A 23021-nucleotide genomic window follows, 5' to 3' on the forward strand; every position below is an offset into this window, starting at 1 on the left:
GTTGGCATTTGTATATTAGCCCTCTAATGAGATTGTGAGGCTCTAAGGAAAACGACTGACTGCATCTTCTTCCATTTGCTGAGCACTAACGACTTGTGTACCTACTAAGTCCCAAAGCGTAGAGAGCTGCAGAGGGCTACAAACATGAGTGATTTTGTCCTTGACCTTTGGGAGCTTACAGCTGTGTAGGGAGTACTACACATGGACAAAGGTCAATACAAATAAACTAGAAATCACAAAGCAGTGTGCATCGCACTTAGCATCTAAAATAAAACTGGGCCCCCAGTAACTTCCCAGTAAGTGCAATTACAGAAGCTGAGAGTTCACTCTCTGAATTAGGGTAGGAATCCCCATGCAGTAAAGCTGATAGATGAGTAGTTGGCCCTTGTTTGAATGCTCCCAGGGACATCAGTGTTAACTACCTCCCGAAGTAGCTAAGTCCATCATTGGGTAGTATGGATGGCATGGTGGAGAAGGCTGAGTGGCTTTCCACCAAGGATCCATGCTTCCCTTGCCACATGGTGTACAGTGCTTGCCAGAGGGTGACTGTCCAGCCAGGTATGGCATTACCCAGATGCCTTTACATGTAGGTGGAGCTGCATGACTAATAGAATGTGAGTTAATATGTTAAGAAGGTAGGGGAGTGTGCCTTCTCCATGCTCTCTTTTCCCTCTGCAAGAAATGTGGGAGTCACATGTTGAAAATGGCAGACAGATGAGAAGAGCTTGGGTCCCTGAATCACAGTGTGGAAGGCCTCTTGCCAAACACTCGCACTGGACAGTTTATTATGTGAGTGAGAAACAAATTTTGTTGTATTTAGTCATTGAGATTTGGGGGTTTATGTCTTCATGCAGCTAGTGTTACCTTAATAACTAAGGTTGGAAAATCCTTTCTTCACATCAGGCTCTGTTATTGATAAGCCTTTGTCAAATCTGTTGGATGCAGATACTAGCATCTGTATTAAAGAAACACTTCCCTGGTCCTGGATGGCCATCCATGTTAGGGACCAATTTCTCTTTCCCTTTAAACATCCCCTGAGGAAGGAACCAAAGAGGAAGTGGTTGGTGGAGAAGCTGGCTACCCTGCACATTCTGTTTCCAGGAAGGCTTGATTTGGTGGCTGTTGTCATAGACATCAGTTGGCGAGAGTCCATGACAAAAAAATAAACCAGAGGGAGCATCACATCAAACTGCCCAGCCCAGCCCTCAGGGCAGAGTAAGCTTGTCCCCTGTGGGTTTTCCTCTACCTAATTAGTCCCTGTGATTTGGGGCCATGAGCTGGTACCAGTATCTTGGCTGTTCCAGGTCCATGAAACAACATTTAGGGTGCTTACTTATGCACCTCTCCAATATTATTTCCTTCATTGGGCATCTGATTCCCCTGCAGCTGTAAGAGTTCCTTCTTTAGATTTTCCAACATTGTTCCCACCTCCCTCCTGAGCTAACTCTCGTTTAACTGAAGCTTCAGCCCAGGCTGAATCTAAGCAGGGCCCACCAGTCTCCCCACGTACTGGTCTCCTCCAGCTCATCGTGGATCTCATTGTTGGCACAGGCAAAGTCACGGACTGTCTGCCTGTCGCCCTCATTCTTGGAGAACCAGCAGTCACATTGGAAACGGAAGGTCTCATCGCGGGAATTGTCCTTCACGTCGACATAGCTCAGGTGCCAGCCAGGAAATATCCCTGTAGGAAAGAGACATGGGGACTGGGAGCTGAACGTGCTCTCCCTCCCCTATCAGATTTCCACTCCCCCGGCCCACTGGCTGTGTGGCCCTGGACAGTTCTCTGTCCTCCTGGGCCTTTGTCTCCTTGTTGATGAAATGAAGGGTTGGGTTAGATTATCTCTGAGACACTTCTAGCCCAGAGGCTATAATTCTCTTTGCAAAATCCTTAACTTGGGTTCATGAACTCTTAGAGGGTCCGTGTATGTCCTTTAATATGTATATGTCCATAGTATGTCCACAAGGCAACCCTACAAGGAAGGCATGTATATATTCTAGTCTCACATCTTGCCTTCTCGTGCCACTTGGGGCCATGGGGGCAGTCCCACTGTCCCCACCAAAAAGCCATTATCTAGGATCAGACACTGCTCAAAGCAACAACTCTAGATCTTGCCATTGGTCTCAAGGGTTATAAATACAAAGAGACACACAAAGGTGGACACACACTTGCAGTCGCCCAGTCCGCAGGGAGTAGATATTAAGGCTCATGAATAGAGCATACATACTGGCAGTCCTAGTATAGCTTCATTCCCAGTGTAAAAAGTACTTCATATGTTTTAAAACATAGATCTTTACTGAAAGTGGAAAACAGCGAGTCCTAAAACAAGTTAAATTTTAAAATAGTTCTGTCGAGTTAAAAAGTGGTGAGTTATTTTATCAACAAAATTTTTTGGCATGCATATTTTAAGTTTTATTTAAATTCAAAATGTAAATAACAAATGGTTAGTAATGAATGGAAATAACAGAATCCGAAGCAAGATATCTGGATTCATACCCAGAGCTGCCATATACATGTTATGTGACCTTGGGCAAGTTATTTCACCTCCCTGTTCCTCATTTTTTCAGAATTACATAGAATATAAGCTCAAAAAGATTAAGAAATGATGTCAAAGATTTGACTAGTAACAGTCTGGGTATTCATTTAAGTGGATAAATGTGGTCATCAAACTGCTTGAGTGTTTACATTCTATTAGATACACTTAAGGTGCTTTATTTTAAAATGTCAGTATTTATGATAATCTTTTAAAAAATCAATAAATATATTTACTTTCCTGCATTAGGGCCAGTTCCATCTGTAAGTTTGTAAATTGGTTGCTTTCTGAGATGATTCCTGATACTATCATACACTAATTAAACTGCTTAATAAGGCTCGAAGTATTCAGTTTAGAGATGGTGCATGTCAGACCCATGGAAGCAGCCCTAACAGGCTTCGAGAGCGGAACATAGGAAGGAAGAGGGAGTGAAGAGGGAGGCAGAGGAAGAGAAGACAAATCGTTGGTCCTGTTGGAAGATGTCCCAGTGGAAGACATTCTTTGCTCTCCCCCAATCCCCTACGGTGTGTGTGTATGTGTGTGTGTGTGTGTGTGAGAGAGAGAGAGAGAGAGAGAGAGAGAGAGAGAGAGAGAGAATATGAATGAGGTGATTCCCTGTCCAGGCCTTACCCAAATCAACTACAACAGGATCTCTGGAGTACGACCTAGGCATCAACAGTCTTTAAAGCTTCCCAGGTGATTCCAGTGTATAGCCAAGGCTGAGAACTTGACCCTGCATCGCAATTACCTGGAGGGCTTTGTTAAAACAGATAACTGGGCCCCACCCCCAGAGATTCTGATTCAGTAGGTTTGTAGTGGGGTCCAAGAATTTCTTTCTCTAACCAGTTCTCAGGTGCTCCTGGTTCTGCTGGTCCCAGAGCCACACCTTGGCTTAATGTATCAGAGTCATCTCTTCTCCTCCAGAATGATGGTCTTTCTATGATATCATGGCAATAATGATCAATGGGAATCAATGAGAATTTTGTGTTAGTGTGTGCATAAGTGTGTGTGAGTGTTAGTGGAAGGGGGTGACATTAACCGGAGAGGTGGGTCATCATGAGATCATTTCTGTTGCTGGAATGAACTCTTCACCCTGCTGTATGTCCTGGGCAGGTTTCACTCCTGAATTACACTTCCTGAGCTCCAGGCAGGGTGGTGACAGAGGAAAGCAGTGGGCTCATGGGAAGGGTGGATTCTGGGCTGGCTTTGACTTCATCCACAGGCAATTCAGTGCCCCAGTGTGTGGCTGAAGACAACCAGAGGAGGAGCCTACCTGGCCCGGGTTGCCCTGGTGCTTCTTGGCAGGTTGCTCCCTTCCCTCTGCACCCCCCTTTCCTTTCTCCTCTGAAAGCATGGCATTGTCTCACCCCATCCCCAGTTCTCTTTCCAAGTTTGATTCTGCAAAGAAACTTCTTCCATGGTAAATAGCAGGCTAACCCCAACCATTCTGAGATAAAGAACCTTCATTCTCAGCTTCATGCTCACTGCTTATTTAGTTGCCTTGTTTTGGAAATGTTGGATGTGATTGACAGGGATCCTACTACAACTTTCTAGACTAATAACCTATCAAACATGGGAACAGGCAGCCCTGGGCAGGCTGATGCCATGTGTCTGGGTTCTGCTGATGAAGGCACCAGAGAAGTTGACAGATCGACAGTTATAGCATGGCTAGTTGTGTGGCCAGCACTACCTGGATGGTCTCCACCATAGGCCAATAGGGAACCATCTGAATCGCACCATTAGAGAATCCATTTCTTTACAAAGTCTCCTCTTTTAGAGTCCTACTTTATTTTTTTACACAAATATAACAAACACCCCACACTGCCTGACATCTTACCTTTTCACTTACAATCTATATCAGTACATAAATATCTTCCCATCCTTTTTCACAGTTGCATGGTATTCCATTGTATGCTCACAAAAGAAATTTTCTACCTTGTTCTTATTGATGGATTGCTAACCAGACTTTTACTTCTATATGCAATGGTATAATTACTATCCTTCTACATGCATCATAGTGATCCTTTAAAATCATAAATCGGATTTTGTGACTTCTCCATAGAAAACCCTTCAATGGCTTCCCAGCACTCTCAGAATAAAATACAAACAGTTCACTAACAACTCTAAGAATCAACATGACTTTGTCCCTTTCCATTCTGATTTCATTTCATGCTACTTGCAATTTTACTTACTATATTTCACTTACACTGGCCTTTTAGTACCTTAATATACGAAATCCAGTTTTGCCTTGGAAACTTTGCATATACTTTTTTGTCTGCCTGGAACAATATACCCCAGGCTCTGAATGCCCATAGTGTTTCATCACTGAGGTGTCAGATCAAATGTCCTGTCTTTGGGAAGACCTTTCCTAACCACACTATTTGCAGAGGTTTCCTCATCCTCAATTACTTGCCATCACATCAACATATACCCATTTCACAATCTGAAATAATTTTGTTTTTATTTCCTTGCACATTTTCTATATATTGTCTGTCTTTTACTAGGTTGTAAGCCCCATGAAAGCAGGGGTCTTGCCTGATATATCCACCACTATATTTTAGTGCCTAGAGCAATGCTTAGCACATTATTCAACAAATGTTTATTGAATGCATGAGTGTGCACTATTAGTGAATAGGGAAGAACAAGGAAGAAGGACACTGGTGGTAACATTCTGTGAGTGGAGGGGGAAAATAATTCAAAGCCCCACCAGGGAGCAGTGGCCTGCCCTAGTAGAACTGATTATTTTATCCCAAATGTCCTAAGGTTTACTCTAAGAAAAAAGCTTAGAAACTGAATGAGCATGGGGTCCCAATCTTTCCAGCCAAGAGAGGGCAGATTCTGAATGGGAGCGAGACTGACTGCTACATGCTTCCTGGATTTCATCATGCCATCTACTACCTGTGATTCCTCAGTGGCCTTCCATACCTGATGGGAAAAAAGGGCCCAATTCTGTGTTTTCATATGTAGGGCTTTCTTCACCCTGTCTCCATACACTTCATTCCTTACCTCAGTAAGGAAGACCCCTAAGGCAAATCCTCCACCCTAGTTAGATAGATTTATTCAGCACCACTTTAGCATTTCCTTCCTCTTCATTAAGGCTCCAAGCTATTTCCCTGCCCTAAATTCCCACCTATCCTCTGGACAACTTAGGCCCCACCTCCTCCATGAAACCCTCTAAACTCCCCAGTCCCATAGCATTCATCATCTGTCCATTCACTTGGCTATGAACACAGATGGCTTGGGAAATCTTTGCTATTGAGGTCATGAACATGAATTAACTCTTTTATTGATTTTATGTTGTATGTCTGACTTCTCCAGTTAGATTTTAAGGTGTGGGAACCATGTCTTATGACTTCTTGATTGCATCACAGGGATATTGACTTAATGCTCAATAAACATAGAATTGATAAATTATATTTACTTTCTATAGTGAACTCTCAGGTGTTTTTTTTTTTTTTTTTGGTCAAGCTAAGGTCTATGTGGGTAAACAAAATTTCTTAAACAAGATAAATAGATGGTTTGAAATGAGTTATGGAACCATCACAGTCCTAGCTATTAAAGAATACAAGAATCTAGTTATTATTCTCCCACAAACACTTTCACATGTACGTCATCCAAACTAGGATGCCCAAAATGACACACATGGATTTGGCAAATCTGGACTGCATTCTCAGCATACCCACCATACTAATCGTATTATAATATCTCCATGCCTCAGTTTCCTTATTTGAGCAATGTGACTGGGTTAAAATACATGATTTCTGTGGTCCTTTATATTTCTATGAATTTATATTATTCAAAAGAAAATATATAAATTCATTCTGTGATAAAAAAAATTCTTCATTTCATCAGAGTTTTCAGAGGAAGCAAGCAAGAAGAACAAGATGAATTAGAAAATAAACACTCTGTTATAATTTGTTCAGTGCTGTAAAAGCTATCTGGGTGATTGGAAGTAAGGGGAAGAATTAATCATTTATCTTGATTTTCATCTATGAACTATATTTCATGGTAATCAAATAGCCTGAGGGACAATTTTTTTACAGAGGAATTCTAGCTAATAAGTGGATAAGAAATAACAATTAGAAAATCATTTGTAACCCTCATTGATCATCACTGGGAGAAGTCATTAGATGAAGAGTGATGGGGGGAATTTTACAATGGAGGAATCAAGTAGACAGCCCCTGGATCCATCATTAGATGTGAGCATCAGTGAGACTGAGACAGCTGTGATGTAATATGAAGGACACAGGTCCCATTTTAAAGTAGCCTTGATACCACCTATAAGGCATTCTTGCCAAAGAATGTTGAACCTGAAGCTAATCAAGCCTTTAGAGTTGACCTCCAGATTGTAGGAAATATGGGGAATAAGGAAGCAATGATACCAAGAAGAAGCAAACAGGCAGGTCTGGAGTGTGGAAATTTTATAGATCATTGGACCCAGTTCCTTCAACAGTCAATGGCATGAAAAAATTAAGGGATTAGGTATGGCTCTTCATTAAAGGAGGCTAAAGAAGCATAACAACTAAATATGCTGTGTGGACCTTGTTTGCATCCTGATTCACATAAAACCAAAAGTACAAAGACATTTTTTATGTTATTAAGGAAATTTGCATATGGAGTGGAAATTGGATGACATAAATAAATCATTGTTAAGTGTGATAATGGCATTGAGAAAATATCTACTTTTAAAAGAGAAGCATACTAAATATGTTTGGGCAAGATGACATGAGGTTTAGGATTTGATTTTATATCTTTCAGCAACCAAAAAGAAGCCAAAAAAGAAAAAAAAGGGTAAAGCAGGTATGACAAATCATGTGTTGAATCCATGTGATGGGTATGTGGAAGCTCATTATACATATCTAGCTGTCTTGACTTATATTAAGATTTAAACTTTCATCTCTGGAAGAGAAAGTTACTATAAAGAAGAAGTTAGGCACAGAAACTTGTTCCTCTCCTGACCCTAGTATCCCAACCACTTGGGCTCAATGAAGACACAAAAATCTTTCTTTCCCTGCCGATGATAGGATCCTGCTTTCAGATCCAAAGTCTGGTTGGAGAGAAGGCCACTTCTCTGCTTACAAAGGGAAGAGATAACCATCAATGACTTGGGATTTCTTTAAGTTCAGAGCCATTATGGGGCCAAAGGCAATTAGTCTTGGGCTATCCAAGGGAGGCATCAAGTTCTTTGAAGAGCCAAAGTAGTAGCAACAAACAATCGTTAGTATGGCTTAGAGCTGTCCAAGGTGCTGAACTGCCTCCCTTTTCTTTCAAGGTTTTGACAGTGATGAGACAGATTTGAATGCAGAGTTTTTGCATAGAAGAAAAATGCAGAAAAATGCAGGTTTTTTTCTTGAGAAAACTGAGAAAGTCTAGATATGTGCATAGTGTCTAAGGAGTGGGGACAGCCATTATGAGAGGACCTAGTGATGACCCTGAGGTTCATGGCCAGTACTCAATTTTTGAAAGTACTAAGACACAAGGAAAAATTCTGATTTAGGAGAAATGTGGGTTCCCTATGGTGGAGGCATAAAAAGACAGGAATGATCAGAGGGACTGAAACAGAGGTATAAATAAATTCTATATTAAGTTCCTTCTATATTACAGGCAGTGTGATAAGCATTAGGGAAAGAGCAATGAATATGACAATGGTACTCATGGAGATGATAAGTAAGGGAGACAGAGACTAAGCATGTAGTTACAAATATAATGACTATTCTGGGGGACGGTTTAAGTAAGGTAAGGCAACAGGAATAACTTACAGTGAGGAGGTTAGTACATAAGAGAGTTTGTTAATCATAAACAGGGAGATGTAATCATGGCAGGGTGCAGGTTCAGAGTTAGGTCACAAGGCAGAAGTCTCAGGGGCTGGAATTAAATGTCAAGCACATAGTAGAAACAAAAGCTAGTCTGATGTCTTTTAGCTCTAGATTCTTCCTCTTTTTCCTGCTTAGAAGAATAGTTGGTTTCTGAGCCCCAGTTACCACTGAACTGCCTGCAGGGCTATGGAGACCCCAGCTGCAATAGTTAAGAGCAATGAGTTTGTCAAGCAGATCCCAACTTGACACCACCTTGAGAATTATAGCTCTGGACCACCCCACTGTACTCTAAGCTGCTGCAGTTAACCTTGCTGACTTCAGGCTCTCTGATGGGACTTCACTCTGATTTGGTGCATTTTATCTTGGCCCAATGGCCTTGAATATTTTTCTATCCAGCAGCAAATCCTGGGGCAGATATTTTGCTGCAGAGAGGTGATTCAATTGGAGCCCTCAGGAAGTCTACACTATTCCCTGGAAGGGCCTCTTTTTTACTGTGTTCAATTCTTAGGGCTGCTGTAACAAATTACCACAAACTTGGTGGCTTAAAAAAAATAGAAACTTATTCTCTCACCACCCTGGAGGCTACAAGTCTGAAAACAAGGTGTCAGTGGGGCCATGATCCTTCTGAAGACTCCAAGAAAGAATCCTCCTGGCCTCTTCCTAGCTCTGGGTAGCTCCTGGCAATCCCTGGCATTCAATGTCTTTGAGCTGTGTTCTCTATTTCCGGTCTCTGCCTCTATCTTCACATGGACTTCTTCTCCATATGTCTCTTTGTGTCCTCTCATCTTCTTATAGGGACAGAAGTCATTGGATTTAGGAACCACCCTAAATCCAGGATGATTTCATCTCAAAATCCTTAACTAATAAAGGCCCTATTTGCAATTAAGGTCACATTCTGAGGCTCTAGGTGGCCAAGAATTCAGGGGGAACATTCGACCCACTAAATCTGCCTTTGGAGAATTACAAATGCTTTGAAGGAGTGTCTGATAGGATGTGCTACATCTGGAGCTTCTCAAACACTTAGAGAGGAGAAAGAGACTTCCCTGGGAGTCCAGAAAAGGATGGCATTTGGAGTCATCCATTTAGGCTTAAGAAGCTGCTACAAGCTGATGTTTGACATGAATTTAGTCATTTGTTCACATAATTATTAAATAGCCACTAAGTGCAGGGCACTGAGAATTCAAAGTTGAATCAAACAAGTTAGAAACCTACTGTTTAGAGACTCAAAATCTGCCAGTTGTAATTAGCAAGACAATTACAATTCAGCTCAGTAAGCGCTATGAATAGAGATATAAACAGAACAGTTTGGGAGCATCGAGTAAGGAGCATCTAATTTCATTTCATGTAAAAAATTGTAGTTAATCTGGAGTTTGAAGGATGCATTAGAATTTATCAGGGGAAGAGAATTTCAGGAGAAAACTCATCTCTTAGGTATCTATTTATGAATAACTGTTAGCTTGGCCAAAGATGTAAGTTATTTCATGCCAGGTAAAATTTAAACAAGGGCTGGCCTCGAAGTTCAGAGAGCTAGGAAAGAGAAGAGAGTGAAGAGAAGAGAAAACCTTTTTAATGGAAGTTCATCTTAGAGATTTCTCATTGTTGCAAATTCATATGTACCACACCATTCACTGGATGGACTGGAACAGTCAGGAATAAAAAGGCAATTCCACATTACAAAAAGGACAAGAAACAGAGAGGGTGAAGCTAGGTGAGAAAGTTTCCCTGACAATTTGTGTGGGGGGGTGGGTGGGGAGGAGTACTTAGGAGGCAATGACGAACATTTTTGTCTTATAAACATGAATCCATAAATGACAGAAGGTTCTTTATCTTCCCCTCCTTTTCCCTTGTTACAGTGATTTAAATGTTCGGCTGCATAAAAAAATTTCTCATCAAGGGATTCTGGGAATTTGCTAGGGAGAAATAAACATTTTAAATAGTTTAAATTGCTTTGCTATTTGAAAACAAATGTGGTTTCATATTTCCTTTATTAAATTTATGCCCAGGAAACTATGACATCATGAACCAACACACCACTTCTTGGGATTTCATGGCCAGTGAATGATCCTCAACATTACATAGTTTCCCAGACAGGGTCCATCTCCCCAGACACATTCCCCTTTGGAAGTAAAAAATGTTAAAGCAATCCATTTTCCTCCTCTTTTCTTCCTCCTTCTCCTCTTCCTTCCCTTCTATTATCTAACCTCAAAGGTTAGAATTCTCAGGAAGCTGCTCTCGGCCACTTTTGTTTTTCTCAAGCTGCACTTCCTCCACAAATGCTCTTATCACTCTCATGGCGTCAGTAATGTCTCTGCACTAACAACTCTTAGATCAATATCTCAGGTCAATATCTACCAACTAGTTTTCCTCCTGAGCTCCAGACCCCACTGTTACTAGCTATCACCTCTTAGATGTCTTCCAGACCTTTAAGTTAAACATATCAAGATGAAGAAACTCCTCAAGCATCCTCACCGTTCTTGCTCAAGTTTCCTTCTTAGCCAAAGCTTTAATAAGTTTTCTGCCTTAAATATTTCTCAAATCTTTCTACATTTTCTCCATTCCCCACTGCTACCATCATTGTGCAAAGCATCATTACCTCCCATCATCTCTTAGCCAGTCTTTTGAAGTTTGTTTTCTTTTCCATTTAACCTATCCCCCACAGATACTATGATAATCTTCCCCATGTGACTACTGTTCTGAGATCCTTTGATGGCTTCTCAGGACAATTAGGATAAAGACCCAATCCTTGATATGGCTTATAATACCTTGCACAGCCTGATTCCAGTCTACTTTCTGGCTCCCAACCCCATTCCCTATTTTGTAGTCATTCTGAACTCTTCTTTCATTTCTGGAACATATCAATATTTTTTATATTTCAGGGCTTTTATGTTTTCTATTCATTCTGCCTCAAATATGCTTCATTTTTGGTAAACACCACACCTCACCAAATGTCTATTCCTATCAATACTTCAGGTCTTAGCTTAAATATCACCTTTTCAAAGATAGATCCAGTTGAACCTTATTATTTGTGTATTATCCATATGTACAAGTGAACCTACTTGCTAAAATGTATTTGTCACCCTAAAATCAATACTCACAGTGCCTTCACAGTTATTCATGGACATGTGCAGAGTGGCAAAAAATTTGAGCTGTCTGATGCACATGTTGCCAGCTGAGGTTAAACAAGACGGTGCCCTGCCTCCTTGTTTCAGCTCTCACACGATGAATAAGTGTCCTTTGTGTGGTCTATTTAGTGCTGTGGTTTTTTCTTTTTACATTTTTATGCTTTTTGTTGGTGATTTTGCTGCTTTAAATGACCTCCAAGCATAGTGCTAGAGAGCTGTCTAGTGTTTCTACGTGCAACAAGGCTGTGATGTGCCTTACAGAGAAAATAGATTTGTCTTTAGGCATGAGTTATAGTATTGATGACCATGAGTTCACTGTTAATAAATCAAGAACTCCTAGAGAAATGGAAATAAAAACAAAAATAAACGAATGGGACCTAATGAAACTTAAAAGCTTTTGCACAGCAAAAGGACACCAAAAACAAGACCAAAAGACAACCCTCAGAATGGGAGAAAATATTTGCAAATGAAGCAACTGACAAAGGATTAATCTCAAAAATTTACAAGCAGCTCAATAACCAAAAACAAACAACCCAATCCAAAAATGGGCAGAAGACCTAAATAGACATTTCTCCAAAGCAGATATACAGATTGCCAACAAACACATGAAAGAATGCTCAACATCATTAATCATTAGAGAAATGCAAATCAAAACTATAATGAGATATCATCTCACACCAGTCAGAATGGCCATCAGCAAAAAATCTAGAAACAATAAATGCTGGAGAGGGTGTGGAGAAAAGGGAACACTCTTGCACTGTTGGTGGGAATGTAAGTTGATACAGCCACTATGGAGAACAGTATGGAGGTTCCTTAAAAAACTACAAATAGAACTACCATATGACCCAGCAATCCCACTACTGGGCATATACCCTGAGAAAACCCCATAATTCAAAAAGAGTCATGTACCAAAATGTTCATTGCAGCTCTATTTACAATAGCCAGGACATGGAAGCAACCTAAATGTCCATCAACAGAAGAATGGATAAAGAAGATGTGACACATATATACAATGGAATATTACTCAACCATAAAAAGAAACAAAATTGAGTTATTTGTAGTGAGGTGGATAGACCTAGAGTCTATCATACAGAGTGAAGTAAGTCAGAAGGAGAAAAACAAATACCATATGCTAATACATATATATGGAATCTAAGAAAAAAAAGTGTCATGAAGAACCAAAGGGTAAGACGGGAATAAAGATACAGACCTACTAGAGCATGGACTTGAGGATATGGGGAGGGGGAAGGGTAAGCTGTGACAAAGTGAGAGAGTGGCATGGACATATATACACTACCAAACGTAAAATAGATAGCTAGTGGGAAGCAGCCGCATAGCATAGGGAGATCAGCTAGGTGGTTTGTGACCACCTAGAGGGGTGGGATAGGGAGGGTGGGAGGGAGGGAGATGCAAGAGGGAAGAGATATGGGAACATATGTATATGTATAACTGATTCACTTTGTTATAAAGCAGAAACTAACATACCATTGTAAAGCAATTATACTCCAATAAAGATGTTAAAAAAATAAATCAAGAATATATATTAGATGAAGTGTCTTTAAACAGGAACACACATAAAACAAAGTTATGTATTGACTGGTTGATGAAAATACTGTGACCAGAGGCCTGCAGGAACCTAACCTTGTATTTTCCCTAGGAGCACTGGTTCAGTGTTTGCAGCAACCTTAGAGTGCAAAACTATTGTGGATAATGAGAATTGGTTATATTTGATTTATTGACTGAAATCAATATAAAAACTTGTTAGGACTTGTTAGGAATCATTAGGACTAGAGTAGTAGAGGAACTGAAAGGCTCATGTTGTCTGGGAAGAGGACATGTCAGGTAGGAGGAGAAAAACAAGAAAGGGGGAAACATAGGCATCACTACAGGCAAACATTACCCCTGACTCCTGGAATGTTACTGCTTGACTTTCTGGAACATTTTTCTCAAATATGTGTGCCTTTGCTTTCCTAGGTAGTTTGGAAGTAGGGATACCACATGAAGCAGGAATGCCTAAGAAGACTCTGGAAAGTCTGTGATGAGAAACAGATGGGGATGGAAGGAGAAGGCAGACTTTGAAGGTGTGGTAGCAACAGGAGAAGTCATCCAAGGAACAAAGAACCAGTAGGGTTTCAGATAGTTAGTCAGGTGGAGTTAGATAAGATGGAGTTGAAGATAGCAGCCTTTGAAGGCAGGAAACAGAGATGAACTCCGATCTTGGATCAGCAATTATCTGTCTCTTATTGCTGTGAATTGAGGATGAGACGTATGGTAAGTTGAACCATTTTGGCAAGCTGAGGGAAGTCTGTAACAGTCCAGGCTGAAAATAGTCAGCCTCAAAGGTGGGAACCCTAGAAACAGGTGGCAGAGTCCAGAATTGAGAGAAGCCAGAGAGAAGTCAGTACCCTGGACAGCTACACAGCTCCAAAGGCTATAGCATGTTTACCCAGAACTGTGGTCTTTAACACGGGCATCCTCAGTCTTTCTGGTCATCCCCTCCACCCTCACAACCCTGTGAGTGAAACCTTCATATTAAAAATGGCCCTGACACTGTCTTCCCTTCTTGGAAAAGGGATGGAGGTCATCATGGTCTACGTGAAGTTCTACCATGCCCAGTTCTCTGACCTGACCAGGAGGCGATCAGGGAGCCCCTTGACCTCTGATCCCATCATGTGGTTGAACCCTAAGGGGATTGTTCAGACTGGCTGGGAATAATATTTCTTCCTTCTCAAGGTTCTAGTCCCTTTGCTTCTCTGTTGCTTCTGAGGTAGGGGCTGTGGAAGAACAGAATTAAAGGCCCTGGTATTTCTCAGCTCTCTCCTGGGAGTGGGGGAGGGGTGGAGTCTCAACTAAGCTAAGATTTAGTGAGTCTCCACTGTGCCACAGGCACCTTTGTAGGCAGTTATGAAAATAAATATGAATGAGCCATGGCCCCTGCTCTCAAGAGTAATGCCTTGCCAGGGTGTGTTGGCAGTCCAGAGATAAAATGTGCTTCTTTCTGATTAGGACAGGGACACACTTCCCAGGAATATACTTCCTAAACTATGGTTTGCCTCTGGCGTGGACACCGCAACAAGGAAACTGTATGCATGGATATTAGGGTAGACAAACCCCATCCCCACCCACCCTCATCAATCTGGTCTGTCAAATCACTCTAATTAGGCTTGTGGTGACACACACAATGGGGTTCAGTGCTTTTACTGAGCCCTTGGCATCTTGCTCAAACACTGAAGTGATGGTCTTGACTGAGTGATCCATTTGTGGAGTGTCATGGGCAGCGGCTCATCTTGATCTTATGAACTGTCTGGGGCAGGAGATGATCTTAATAATTTGGCTCTTGTTGTTAAGCCAGACTTTCGACCACCGGCCAACCTTCTACTAGTTCTAAAACAATCATAATGGATGATGAGAGAGTGAGAAAGAATTCAGGGGTCTTTGTTTTGTTTCCTTATTGGGAAAGAGTCGAGATTCATTAGGGATATTTTGAGAATATTTTGCAAGTATGTTTCTTTCCATAGACTTATAAGGACACTGAATGAACAGGAGAGGAATAAGCAGCCTCTTCCACTTTTCTGGAGAAGTCATCCTCCCCCTATACCCTGACAATAAACATGTATGGGGGAGAAGAGAGGTAGAAGAAGCTGTCCTCGTCTCCTCATCTGCTCTTTTGACCTGTTGGCACAGTGGCCGGTGAGGGTGCACAATGGAACTGGCAGGTAGGGCTGGTATCCCAGAACAGGCATCAGAAGACCTGGATTTGAGTTTTGGCTGTGTCTCTTTCTTGCTGTGTGATTCTGAGTAAGTTGTTCAAACTTCACAGGGCCTCAATATTCCTTGGTTGTAGAAAAGAGAGATAATTCAGTGCTTTTGTTGCAGGAATTCACAAGATTGTTGTAAGGGTCAAATGTTTGTATCTTTCATATTTAACAGAGCAGTAGGACCACAGTGAATGCTGTAAATGTTCGCTCAATGAATGACTGAATGGGTACACTGAGATTTGAAAATGGAGGGCTGTGCACATCTTCATTAGATTATTGCTCTGAAGACTGAGTACTTTCTCTGTGCTTAATCAGAGCTTATCCCATGGTATTGAAAAATTTTTACTGTTTAACCCATGTTAAAGCTGCCAAGTTGGGCTTCATCAGTTACCATGACAGACATATTGGTCTTCTGTCAGGATTTGGAAGAAGTAAGGACAAATGCAACACTCAGGACACCTCTGGGCCACTCCTGGGGGAAACTCAGGAAAGACTGGAGAAGGATTTGAGTGAATAGCTTTGTTGAGGCCAGTTTCAATGGAAGACAAGAGGGTGAGTTCGAACACATAAATTAAGAAAGTAATGTGTCTCAAGGAGGTGAAATGTAGTATTTAACAACTCTTTTCTAATTATATAATGTGTAACATAAAGACCCAAAGCCAGAAAAAAATGTTCAGAGTGGCCTGAAGACAACAAAAGGATAATGAAAAAATTCAGCACAATGACAGATATGACAAAGTATTCTTTAGGTATTTTGGAGTTAAAAATAAATTTCTTGCTTGGCTTATAGTCTATCCCATCATTCATATTTATAAGTGAATTTGACTAATTTTAGACTAGCTATTATAAATAAACAAACATAATCCTTTATAGAAAATCCTTGGGAAGTGAATTTGGTGATGTAGCCCTTCTTTTCTTAATTTTTATATCTGAACTAAGTAGAATTAATGCCCCAACATAACAGAAAATTAAGAGCTACTCAACACCCCGAGGGGCAGGGGGGAGCAGGAGGAACTAAAATTTGCCCAGAAACATTGGCTGTTCTAACTGATGGAACAGTCAAAATGGTGGCAATTGGGTCTCCCTGGTGGCGCAGTGGTTAAGAATCCACCTGCCAGTGCAGGGGAAATGGGTTCAAGCCCTGGTCTGGGAAGATCCCACATGCCGCAGAGCAGCTTAAGCCCATGCACCACAACTACTGAGCCTGCACTCTAGAGTCCGCGAGCCACAACTACTGAGCCCACGTGCCGTAACTACTGAAGCCCGTGTGCCTAGAGCCTGTGCTCTGCTACAAGATAAGCCACCGCAACGAGAAGCCTGCACACTACAATGAAGAGTAACCCCTACTCGCCACAACTAGAGAAAGCCTGCGCTCAGCAACAAAGACCCAACGCAGCCAAAAATAAATAAATTAAAAAAAAAATGGTGGCAATCAACTGCTTTCGGTTCCCTGTCACCCTGGGGTAGAAGGGTCCACGTGCTGCCAGGGAGACGGGGTGGGGCTCAGGTGGAGAGCTGAGGCCTGCCCTCCCTCCCACCCTGACCTTGAGCCTGAGCTACCTTTGTTGTCGTGCCAGATCCTCAGCTTGCAGAGGTGGCCCAGGCTCAGCATGTTGGAAAAGTTGAATGTGTCGGTGCTGTTCCGCTCGAACTTGTTCCAGTTGGCAGACTGCTTCAGGGCCAGGGTGCCGCTGTCCCCATTCTCCCCAAAGATGATGATGAACACATTGGCATCAGTGCCCGCTCCTGGGGTGCACAAGACAAGGGCTCTGGGTGCTGGACTTTGTGCATCATAGCTCTCTTGTTCTGGCCTCACTCTCGGGATCCTGGGAGGAGCCAGGGGGGCACATGGGCAAGTTCAGAGTCATCGAGGCCAGGGGTGAGGTCGGAAAGGGCTGGTCAGTGTCATAGGGCTCCCAACTCTATCCTTCATCTCACCTCTGTGGCTTGTAAATGCTGTTGGGCTAACTGGGATCCTGGTTACCAAGTGTGAATGGTTTGGTACAAGAACTCACCTAGTTTGGGGGAAATATACCCAATACTTAAACATGTGCCATGTAGACTGGCTTTACAGTTTAGAAATAAACTCCCTCCTGTAAAATGTGAAAGTTCCTTGTTCCCAAATCTGCCTCTGGTTGACATTCTACACTAGAGCTTCACATCATTTGCTTAAGCCAAATAGAGGTATTGACCCCAGTTGAAAAGAAAAGGCTTCTGGGAAAGGTCACTCTTTGAAGATTCTCTGATACACACCCTGTGGTTAAAAATGAAGTTATTGTTTTCTGAGAGCACATCATGAAGGGATGAGGGACTCAAAAACTGTGAACACTTGGAACTTTAAGCGAAGAGAGTGAAGGCTTCACTCTGAGGAGGAAAGGAAGAAGGGAGGTGCCAGAAAAACCTCTGCCAGCTGTCCTGAACCATCACGTATGCCGGAGATGCTTCATTTCTTTGGCTGAATGCTTCTCTGTTGAAAATGTAAGCTACCAGGGCCAACAAGGGGCTCTCTCACTAGCCATTTATAAGTAGTGTGAGTGAGTTTGCCAGATTCCTTGCACCAGCTGCTGGGGAACAGGCTTGGTATAGGGGAGGGGAGGCAGGAGGCATTGCTTTCCTCTCAGCTGCTGGCCTTTGAGCACGCTCGTACTTTTGCTTGGAAGGCCCCTCCTGTGGTGTCCCCTCTGCCTCACCGGCTTCTGTTGGTCTTTCTGGGCCAGACTTTGGCATCACCTCTGGGAAGCTCTCCATGACCCTTGCCTCTGATCTCAGGCTAGGTAAGGTGCCCTCCTCTGGGTTCCCAGCACCTGTGCCAACCTCTGTCACAGCCTCACTGTCCTTGCTGCCCTCGAATGTCAGTCACACACGGGCTCAGGGACTTATCCCATCCTAAGACCCCAGGCCAAAGCTGGCACACAGCAGATGGCGGCCAAGCACAGAGATGTGGGAAGGAACCCAAGGGCATCCAAGATGCATGGCACCTGGGTGAGGGGTGTCAGGAGGCAGCAGGAGAACAGAGGGCCTCTGAGCCAAGCTCCTGCACCGTTTTCAAAAGTGCTGACGGGGGGCTTCCCTGGTGGCACAGTGGTTGAGAGTCCGCCTGCCGATGCAGGGGACATGGGTTCGTGCCCCGGTCCGGGAAGATCCCACATGCTGCGGAGCGGCTGAGCCCATGAGCCATGGCCGCTGAGCCTGCGCGTCCGGAGCCTGTGCTCCGCAACGGGAGAGGCCACAACAGTGAGAGGCCAGCGTACCGCAAAAAAAAAAAAAAGAAAGAAAAAAAAAGTGCTGACGGTATGGCCTGATGACGTTCTCCCTCACTTCCCTGAGCCAGGAAGGACAGAGCCAAGTCAGTCACTGGGAGGAATACTTCGTTCAGGCAGGAGGCGGCACACTGTGGAAAGGAGCTGGCCTAACTTTTGGAAGGCCATCCAGAGAAAAATGTCTTGACCAGAGCCCAGGACCTGAGCCAGAATTTAAGGAGGGTCAGGGTTAGTGGCAGGTGGGTACAGGAGAAGGGAGGGACCCACTGACTCACCCAGGATGTCACTGGTCTTCACTGAGACGGTGTAGGAAGTCCACTCCATCATCTCCTCCCCGTCGATGACGGCACACATCTCACACACCAGGGTCTTCTTGCCCTTCCGCTGGGACAGCCAGTCTCCGTAGTAGAACATGGTCAGGTCTCCAGTGTTCATGTTTTTCAGGAGGATCTGGGAGACAGGGGCCAGTGTGGGGAGTACCTCCCTCACCTCTGCCAGCTGCCCACCCGCTACGCAGCCTCCTCATCTGGACCCCCAGGACCCATGATCCCAGACCTGAGATAAGTTCTCCTGATTTAGACTCGAGGCATGAGGAAAGGGTCCTCTCCAGGAAAAGACCCCGCCCCGTGGGCCTGGCACAGGGTCTGAAGCCCCTGTCATGACTACCCTCACTTAGGGAGTTGGAAATGGGCAATTCATCTAAATATATTTCCGAGAGGTGCCCATCACTGTGCATGAGAAATGTTTGCTGAATTAATGACAGAAGAACAGACCAACCAAACCACTGTCAGCCATAGACCCCTGGAACTGTGTACCCAAGTTCGCCAGATTGTCCTTGGTGGGAGCACCATACTGTTGGCTCAAGAAAAATCTGGGGGCGTCCCTGATGGCGCAGTGGTTGAGAGTCCGCCTGCCAATGCAGGGGACGTGGGTTCGTGCCCCGGTCCGGGAGGATCCCACATGCCCTGGAGCGGCTGGGCCTGTGAGCCATGGCCGCTGAGCCTGCGCGTCCGGAGCCTGTGCTCCGCAACGGGAGAGGCCACAACAGTGAGAGGCCCGCGTACCGCAAAAAAAAAAAAGAAAAAAGAAAACTCTGCTAAAGGCTGGACAGGGGATCAGAGCCTGAGGGGACTTGGGACAGATGGCCTTTGATGGATGAGGGATGAGAGGATGACTCAGAGGGGAGCACTGGCCCAAGATGGAAGAAGAGGCAGCCAGCTAACCGTGATCACAGGGGCACCGGAAGCCTGCTTGCCGTCGGTCTAATGTTCCCACCATTGGAGCTTTGCCGTCCCAGTTCCCGCTCCCCTCTCACCCCTCCCAACTCGCTTCCTCCAGGAAGCCCACACCCTGTCTCTGTCCACACTGCACTGACAGGGCAGGCTGTATTCCCTGGCAGCTGACTCCGTTTTGACTGGACTCAAATAAATAAAACTACGTTCTCTGATTAATTCACACCAAAGGGCGTATTGATTATCTGGGCCAGGTCCGCATAACAACCCTTTAAGGTGACATTTGCACTTTAATGCAAAGGCCCACTGACAGCCCAAAGGAGCAGGAAGAGGGGGTGGGCAGTGGGTGGAAGGGAGGGTGAGGGTCCAGCCATGTTACCCTCTCCAGGAACCACTCGGGCCGGCTGCCCAGGCCGTCAATTCGGATCCGCATCTTGGTGAACGGGGCGATGTCCAGAATCTCCATGATGAAGGTGTCATTCTGCTCCCGCTCAAATCTGGGGGTGGAGAGGAGAGGCATGAAGAAGGGAGGCTGGCCATGGTGAGAGGGTGAGGTCGTGCCAGAGACCAGATTCAGGGTAAGGAGAGAAGAGGCCTCTCAGCTCCCAGTGACTCCCCACTAGCCTGTCTCTTGTGCCCCAGACGTGTTCCCAAAAGACTGGGTTAAGTGAGTTGCTGGTAGATAGGGTCCTGAATCAAGAGGTACCCGTTCTGGGTCCTAATCTCATTCTGCTAACCACATGGGACAGTCCCGGCTCCTCTCTGGGACGTGGTTTCCTCATCTGTAGTCTAGGGAAAATGACACTGGCCCGGCAATCTCATAAAACTGTCATGAGGACCAAATGGATGTGAAATCAACTTAACATGTGAAAAGAATTCCATACCTGCAACGCTTTAAATGAGACTCTATGAGTGACCTGGCTGCCACGAATGGTGGGGCAAGTTGTGCACTGCACAACTCTAGAGAGTGCTGTTCACTTTTTTCTGTACAGAATATGCATAACTGAAGGCAGTGGCCCTAGGTTGGGTAATACTACTAATAACTGTAAAATGGCAGTTAACATTGCTTTTGTTGCTATTACTATTTTTCTACCGAATGACCGCATCATCTCAGAGACGCTCTATCTTTATTTCTTACTGCTCTTCCCACAGTGCTGCATGCAAAACGCGACCTTCAGTGCTGACATTGCTTGACTGCTCACTAATTCCAGATGCTCCTGCTGCTAAGCCCCTAGGGGTAACACAGGTATCACTGAAGATATGACACTGCATGGCAATTTTATGCTTCCTTGAACAAAACATACTTTTAAAAACAGAGGCCACAGCCAGTGGGAGCTGGGACTGCAAATGCTGCAAACTGAGAACTAACTACCCCTCGTCTTTAAGACAGCAGTGGAACAGAGGCCTCATCCCTTTGATAACTTGCTTATGTGCACTTTATGATTATTAGAAGTAAAAACACTCTCCCGGAAGTCTGCCCTAAGTCCCTCCCGCTCTAGTTTAAACTGTCTGTCCCTCTGGTCACGTGGGAACTGGAAGGCGGTGCTCACAAACTCCCCTGTCAAGCTCATCTCACATAGTGGAGATTCTCTCAAATAATCTTTCAACTCATGGATTCCTTACTCTTGCCAGGTGTGTAATTTTGCAGAACAAAGGAACTTTAGAAATCTGTGCTTTGTAGTTTTTTAAAAATGTTCGCCCTTTGAATTTAGCCAAATATCTCCCTTTTATGGAGATTTTATGGTGGGGCAGGTATAAGTAAAAAGGGAAAGAGAAATAAGCTTTTCTTTTAGAAAACCGAGGACTGGGTTACAGTTGCCCCCTAACCCTCCATTAAAGACTAAACCCCGATTACACCTGGATAGACCCCTCTCCTCAGGGTAAAAGGCCTGCATCCAAAAGGAAAGCCCCTCATTGGCCCTTTATTCTTCCACAGCTCACCAGCCACATTTTTCCTGCTGCTCCAAGCCCCTCGAGACATCCCAGTTGCCACGAGAGACAGCCACCACACTGAGGGGCCCCCGCTGGAGAAGTGGTCAGCCTCTGAGTCAGGTCCCCTTGCCTCTGGCTCAGAAGGATGGGGCTGCTGAAGTGGCCCGGGCTTTGCCCTGCTCATCCACCTGAAGGAGCTCAGCAGCTTTAGTTGCCCCTCACTCCCTTCCTGTTATCCCTTCTTTCCGTTCTCCACCCCTTCAAAGGCTGTCCTTGGGAAGGGGCCTAACGCCCACTCACTCACCGGTCTCTGCGGCAGAAGACAGCCTAAGGCTAACCAAACCCGAAGCCTTAGGCTGGAAGGGCCAGTATTCAATGGAAAAGGTTTAGACATTGTTAAGAAGCTGGGGAAGATTTATGGGTAGGGAGCCTGGGGAGGGGGTGGCTGGAAGATAGGGAAGAAGGTTATGGGGTTCAAAGCCAGCCTCCCTGGGGCAGCTGCTCAGGCACTTTGCCTCTGTGCATCTTAGAGGTAGGGCTGGGGCTCCCGGAGTTGGCTGGGATCAGAGGCTCACCTGTAGCTTCATGTTAGACCCAGCTCCTTCCAGCACCAGTGGCCATCTAGCCCATGTTCCATCCCACAGCAACTGGGGGCAGCTCTATCCCTCTAAGGACAGCATTGGCCAACCCTTAATAAGTCGGGCCCCAGCTCTGCCCCAAGAGCCAATTGTTTAATTGTCAACAGTTTGGCCAAGCTCGGTGCCTCTACTGTCTCCCCTCCCCAGGCCCTTGCAGTAGCCACCAGACCTCTCTTCTCCAGGCCCAAAGTGCTCATCAGCACAATGTTAGAGGATAAGTTTGCATTGTTTTAAGCCACTAGGTTTGTAGTAAATTTTTATCATAACCTCGGGAAGCTAATACAGACCCAAGTGGCAAGAATGTGCACTTCGGGACTGTAGGGGGTGCAGATGAGAGACCCAGCACAGAGAGAACTCCAGGCATTGGTGAGTAGCAGCAGGACTGCATCAGCGGTGGTGTAGGTGTCCACAGGTGCTGATGTGACTGAGGGGTAAAAGGCAGAGCCCACAGGCCCTGGCTCCTCTGAACTGGGCTCCTCAGGGACCAATAAGATCATTGAACTTGCTGCCCAGCAGGGAGCTGCATCAATCCATCTGCATCCATGTCTCATGAGCATCCTTGCCCTGGTTTGAGAGTAGATCAAAGTTAAAGAAATCTCAAACAGATTCTAAATCTCTACCATGCTCAAATGCCATGATCAGGCCCAGCACATGTTCGAATCTTCCAGTGTCCTTTTAAAGGACACTGTCTTTTTGACTCATCTTCTGAGTTGAAGATGATGTGTCAAGAGG

At 44.4% G+C, this 23021-nt stretch overlaps 1 protein-coding gene across 3 annotated transcripts in view; it reads right to left on the reverse strand.

Moving 5' to 3' along the window:
* LOXHD1 (lipoxygenase homology PLAT domains 1) overlaps nucleotides 1–23021 on the reverse strand; it is a gene marked incomplete at both ends in the record, with an annotated part of 209235 nt that overhangs the window by 12291 nt on the left and 173923 nt on the right. For all 3 annotated transcript variants that reach the window (XM_079717302.1, XM_079717301.1, XM_079717300.1), the window contains 4 exons: nucleotides 1511–1681; nucleotides 16788–16973; nucleotides 18763–18937; nucleotides 20099–20216. In XM_079717302.1, the coding sequence (XP_079573428.1) occupies nucleotides 1511–1681; nucleotides 16788–16973; nucleotides 18763–18937; nucleotides 20099–20216 (650 nt within the window). The remainder of the gene's footprint in view (nucleotides 1–1510; nucleotides 1682–16787; nucleotides 16974–18762; nucleotides 18938–20098; nucleotides 20217–23021) is intronic.

This window comes from Hyperoodon ampullatus (assembly GCF_949752795.1).
Source record: "Hyperoodon ampullatus genome assembly, chromosome: 13".
Classification (NCBI taxonomy): Eukaryota; Metazoa; Chordata; class Mammalia; order Artiodactyla; family Ziphiidae; genus Hyperoodon; species Hyperoodon ampullatus.